This window comes from Rhodnius prolixus, unplaced genomic scaffold, assembly GCF_049639745.1.
Source record: "Rhodnius prolixus isolate KJV_2025 unplaced genomic scaffold, Rpr scaffold_3, whole genome shotgun sequence".
NCBI lineage: Eukaryota > Metazoa > Arthropoda > Insecta > Hemiptera > Reduviidae > Rhodnius > Rhodnius prolixus.
The window spans coordinates 33,742,077-33,748,080 of NW_027411603.1; the positions used below are offsets into that span (position 1 = coordinate 33,742,077).

The 6,004-nt window shown below is 33.5% G+C and overlaps 1 protein-coding gene across 1 annotated transcript; it reads left to right on the top strand.

The window, feature by feature from the left end:
- The first annotated feature begins 3 nt into the window (after positions 1-3).
- LOC141453307 (small ribosomal subunit protein eS19-like) lies at positions 4-3,362 on the top strand. Its single transcript, XM_074126353.1, has 5 exons — positions 4-61; positions 207-327; positions 575-645; positions 822-991; positions 3,056-3,362. The coding sequence occupies exons 2-5, from the start codon at positions 319-321 to the stop codon at positions 3,322-3,324; spliced, it is 519 nt and encodes a 172-aa protein (XP_073982454.1). The 5' UTR covers positions 4-61; positions 207-318; the 3' UTR covers positions 3,325-3,362.
- Positions 3,363-6,004: the final 2,642 nt, after the last annotated feature.

The window sequence follows — 6,004 nt, forward strand, 5'->3', positions numbered from 1 at the left end:
ATGATGTGATGCCTTGAGGTTTCTATATTCAAATGTGCAGGAGTACCATACATCTTCTTTTGTAAGTCTTATAGGATACACGAAACACAATAAAATTGCGAATTTCATCTTAAATAAAAATATTTGGATTCATAATAAAATTTTTAAATAATTAGAAAATGCTAGTTGTAGTAATATCGATAATAATTTGAGTTTTCATTTTGAAGCTAACTACATGCATTCATGACTGCCATGCGTTAACCTCAACTTGGTCTTTTGGTGACCTCAACTCGTGTTGTATCGAAACGATTGTTTTTTTAGATAAAAATATTGGTAAAAATGAGGGAGGTAAGTTTCGAAATTATTTATATTTACTGCAGAGTAAAAGTTGAGATATATTTTCGTTTAGATGTAAAAGCACGAAGTGCTTATTTGAATTAATGAAAAATATGCATGCGTGTAAGTTCGAATTAGTTTACGTGATCTTATATTCTGTAAGTGGTGATTCGTCATTTATTTGCATATGTTATTGAAATAGTTTAAGAACGTGTGAATTGTGTTAAATCTTCATGTTCCAATTAACTTTGTGTTACAGATGCAGTCTGTTACTCTCAAAGACGTCGACCAGCATAAGTTTGTCAGAGCTTTTGCTACCTTCTTGAAAAAGTAAGTGCAGTTTCTTGATCACTGTAAGTCTTCTGAATGCGGTTGAAAATAAATTGTTAACCTAGCTTTACTTCTAATCTATATATTTGTTACTTTCATTTGAACTGTACATTACATTTTAAGCTCTTTTGTTTAGCTTAAATCAAATGTTTCACTTAAAGGAAAACTGTTTATAGGAGTGGAAAACTGAAGGTGCCAGAATGGGTGGATCTTGTGAAAAATGGTAAACATAAAGAGCTGGCTCCTTACGATCAAGATTGGTATTATACCAGATGTGCTGCTCTAGTGAGGCACATTTACTTTCGTTCTCCTATTGGAGTCGGCGCTGTTACCAAAATATTTGGAGGTAAGGTCAACCTTACAAAAACTTGTCTCAAGCCCTAGACTTAAGGAAGTGATGCTTTGTTTAGAGATACTTAAAACTAAGCTTAACAAACTCCTAAGTGAAGTTATACTTGAGTCTCACAAACTTAACCGGTTTTCTCTATCTAGTCCTTTTGGTTCAAATTGAACTTTCTAACGACCTCAAAAACCATCAAAATTCTATTTGCCGATTTAATGTTTTGAGATTTAAGACCTCCGATTCATGATAAAGTTATGATGAATCCTCTTCTAGTATTGTTTCCACCAATTGTGATTTCACTGGGATAAGAAGTTCGCACGAGACCGAATGCTTGACTACAGCGTTTAAAAATTAGATTTCCTTGTACTTAGGCCATTCTCATTTATATTAAGATCCTTTTATTGCACTTTTTTAAATCTCCCACTTGCGAACCGTAAAAAAGCAGATAAAACATTTTACTCAAACGTTACAGTTCTCGATTTTCGATGTGTTTTCTTGGAAGAGGTTTGATTCCACCTTATTAGGGGTACTAAAAAATCAACACTTCCACTTTTGGTGGATCTATTTTTACCCAATGATAGTTGTACTCGCATTATTATCGATAATAATTGAGTTTTCATCCTGAAGCAAACTCGTACATGAATTCATGATTGCCTAGCCTAGCCTAATAAATTTATTGTTCTGAGCGAACAAATGGAAAATGAAGTGAAGTATAGCAGTCGTTTTCGAAACTACTGGCTATTTGAATCCAAAAAAGTAATTTTTAGAATATGGTTAGTGTTTTAGTATATGAACACTATGCTACAAACATAAAAAATCAGTCGGAGCTCTAACTTAAGATTTCGTTTGCCTACCTTCAAGGCGATAAAAAACTTAACTGAAATTACCACTTTGCTGAATGAATTTTGTTTTGTTTATGTGGTGCATTTGTACTTCCATAACTTTTGTTTGATTCATTACTTAAGGAATATTTAGTCAAGGACATTTCTGGGAAAAGAAAGTTGTTATGTGGATGAGAGTTAAGTTCAAGGAGTCCTTTTAGTGGAATAGTTGGTCCTGATACCTACATAATATTGAAGAGCATAAAATTCAAAGTTTTAGGAAGTGGAATGACTGAAAGTGTGTTTTTTTTTTACACGCTAGCTAATCATGTAAAAATTTACGAGTACTAGTTTTGCTTGCAACTTTTTTCGGAAAAATTGATTTAAGGATTGTTTACTGTTGAAGTTTTTGGGGGGTATTTATAATCTCAGAGCCCCAAGGCCCTTATTTAGCCCATTATAATTAAATATCTTACCTGAATTATCTTTTTCAACATTATTATTATTTTTTTTTTAAATGAGGGTTTTATAGCCCTCTGAAATTTGGCGCCTGGGGGCTGTCTTCCTTCGCAAGGCCCTGGCAATGATGCTTCAACAGAATGTACCGCTGTTAGCATACTGGCTCGCTTGGGAGTAGCAATATGTTATTAGAAGGAATTGTTTATTTTACTTCTTCAGAAATGAGCTCATATAATCGTTATTTAACTTGGTAGCCCACTCTGGTTCTTCATTGTCTGCGCATCGCGAAAATAGCTCTGCAGAAATATGTATTTTTTTTTATTTACCACATCGAATCTGATTCTTTTCACTCATAAAATTTCTTGAAGACCAGTAACCTTTGGAATGATAAGAAGGCAACTATTTCGGCTGCGAGGTGATAGCCTATTATTAGACTTTTTTGCAATAACATCTCTCTTAAAAATACACAGAAAATTTTATTAAACAAAATTTGTATAAAGATATCGTCTTCAAAATAAAATTAAGTAAAGTTACTTTTTGTATATTTATGCTACTTTAATTCTAAGTAAACGTCTCAGTTTTGAATAATATTCAGATTTATACAGAAAATGAATATCAAATTCCAAAGCATGGAAGTAATTAAAAGTATCAACCTTAAACACCAACCATTACATAATTTTTCACTGTTTCATGTATAAGAAGATGGGTTGGCTGTACATTGAAAGCAGAAATAAAAAATAAATTGTAGCATCATTATTTACATTAATTGGATATACTAAATTTTCAGGAAGGAAGCGTAACGGAGTCTGTCCGTCTCATTATTGCCGCAGTAGTGGAAGTGTGGCACGTAAGGCGTTACAGTCCTTGGAGCAAATGAAACTTATTGAAGCCAATCCCGATGGAGGAAGGAAGTTATCTGTGCAAGGCCAGAGAGACATTGACAGAATTGCTGGCCAAATTAAACAAAAAAAAAGAGAAAAAATGTTAGCATTGGCCGCCCAATCTGGTGGTGCCATTACTGGCATAATTCCACCTACAGCAGATCCCACTGCGTAATTTTGTATGTTATTTTAATTAATAAAAGTTTAAAATAACGTTTATGTTGTTTATTTAAAACATTCATGTTTCACTTGTTACTTTAATTAGATCTTAATACACTTCCTTTGAGGAGTTATCAAAGTTATTCAAAAATCCGTATAAAAACAATGTTCTTTTTAGCCACATCAGTCTACGCTATTATTCACAGTAGTAACATACACAGCATTAAGGTGACCTCAGAGATGTAGTTTTTCCTCTAGTAACTGGTGTTAAACTGAATCAACGTTGCGGACACTCCCAACCACTACCCTTCTGCAATCAGTTTTTATTATTATTTATACATATTAAATACCTATCAATAAGTCATTTGTTTTCACTTTTACTGGGATCTAAGATCCAAATTAATGAGAAGAAATTCTTAGACATTTGACACTGTTTCACTACAGCCATTCTCCCTTAATATTTGCAATTGTTGGTTGTAATTTCCACATTTATGCTTCTGCACTGGTTTTTTATTTAAGAGGAAGTACTATTCTGGCAGTAAGTTAACTTACCGTTCTGAACTCGATAGCGAAAAATAATTTCTGTTGAGCACTGCAAAATTATTTTTTTTTAACACCATTTAGATGCTATCGAAAACCAATAAATCTTGGAGGAGAGTACAGATAATCTGTCTCAAGACAGTGGTACACAGAAAACTAGCAATAAACAGATAAGTTTCCAACCAGTAAAGGTAGGACTAACATTAATAACAAAAGAAAATTACCACGGTGTGGAATAGTGGAACCAAGGAAAAAGGTCCGTATTTCCATCGAGTTATTTGGCAAATGGATTCACATTCCACCAAATTTTGAACTTCAGTATCTCGCTAATAAATGGGTAGAAATCAATGAAATTTTGTTCATTTAAAGACTATCATTTAACTCTGCAATTAGCCTCAGCGGGCCTCTGTGGAAAAAATGATGTGGCGACCGCCAGCTAGGTTAAAAATTATTCAGTAAATAAAACGAACTAAGCCGGTTGCTGACCCTAGCTCTGCTGTGTATACATTCCATCTCCGGTTTAATTATTAATAAAACTGAAGCAGAAATCCTTATATTTTCGGTCAAAATAGACTAGAATTACTTATATTTCCAATCGTAACTCAAAACTCAGGGTACCATGTATCTACATTCCACCTCTGGCTTAGTTATTATTAATTCACTGAAGCAATAATCCTAATATTTCCGTTTAAAAATTTCCAGAATTCCTCATTTTTCCATAAATTTTGCAATTGTAACTTAAAATTCAGGCTATTCTCTTTGTATTCTCCATCTCTTGCTTAGTAATTAAGTGTTTAAAGCAGAAATCTCTAACTTTCCATCAAACTAGACAAGAATTCATTATTTTTCCTTTTATTTTGAAATCGTAACTTCAATTTGGGAGTACCCTGTTTGTACAATCCAATTCACGCCTCAATTTCAAATTACTATTACAAAATAATTGGAAAAATAAGTAATTTTTGTCTAGTTTTGAACAAAAGTAATTGATATCTGCTTCAGTAATAACTAAACCAAAAGACGATTGTACAGACAAGGTAGCCCGAACTTGAAATTACCATTGCCAAATTAATAGAAAAAAAAGAAGTAAATCCTTTCTTGTTTTACTGAAAAGATGAAAATTTCAGCTTTATTCTATTGATAACAAAGCCACAGGTGGATTCTGCCAATAGGGTACCAAACATTTGAAGTTACGATTGCCGAATTAATGAAAATAAAAGACTGATATTTCTTTTTTCATTCTTACATAATTTTATCTTTCAATTGTTCAAAGCTAGAAGAGAATTTCTTATTTTTCCATTCATTTTCCAGACGTAACTTCTAATTCTGGGCTACCCTGTGTATACATTCCACCTCTGGTTTTATTTATTCACATTTTATATATCACAAGCTATCTAGTGAAACGACGAGAATTTCTTCCTTTTTCCTTTTTTTGCAATCGTATCTTCAAATTCAGGCTACCCGGTGTGTACAATCCGCGTCTGGCTTATAACACACTGTAGGAGAAATCCCAACATTACCGGTCAAACTAGGCAAGAATTATTAATTTTTTCATTAATTTTGCAATCGTAACTCACCATTCAGGCGCCCCTGAGTATACAATCTACTTATAGCTTAATTATTTATTCACTAAAGCCGAAATCACAAGCTTTCCAATGGAAGTAGAGTAGAATTCTTTATTTTTCCATTAATCTTGCAATTGTAACTTCAAATGCAGGCTACCCTGTGTGTATAATCAACGTATGGTTTTCACTAGGAACGCCAGAATTTCGATAAAATCAGTCCTCTTCTACTTTTTGAGTATGAGGAGAAATATGATATAACCTCTTTCAGTTTTGGTATTCTGGTACCACTTCCATTTTTCACAAGGTTAGTTTATCTTGCACTAAATCCTCTAGCAGAGCTTGCCCTCAGCCATTTTGGCGTAGAATGACGGCAACACAACAGACTCCATACAGAACAGATGCCTAAACCATATCAGTCTTTCACTTCAGTGGCTTTCCTTAAGGTCCCTTCACGGTCTTCCAATCAAAGGAATCTCATTTCTGACACTTGAATAATAATTGAAACGTGTTTTTTGGTCTAGGCCCATTTTTTCCTTATCCTTTCTCTCTAGGGAACCTTTCTTTACAGCGTCAAACAACCTTTCCGTCGCTCTA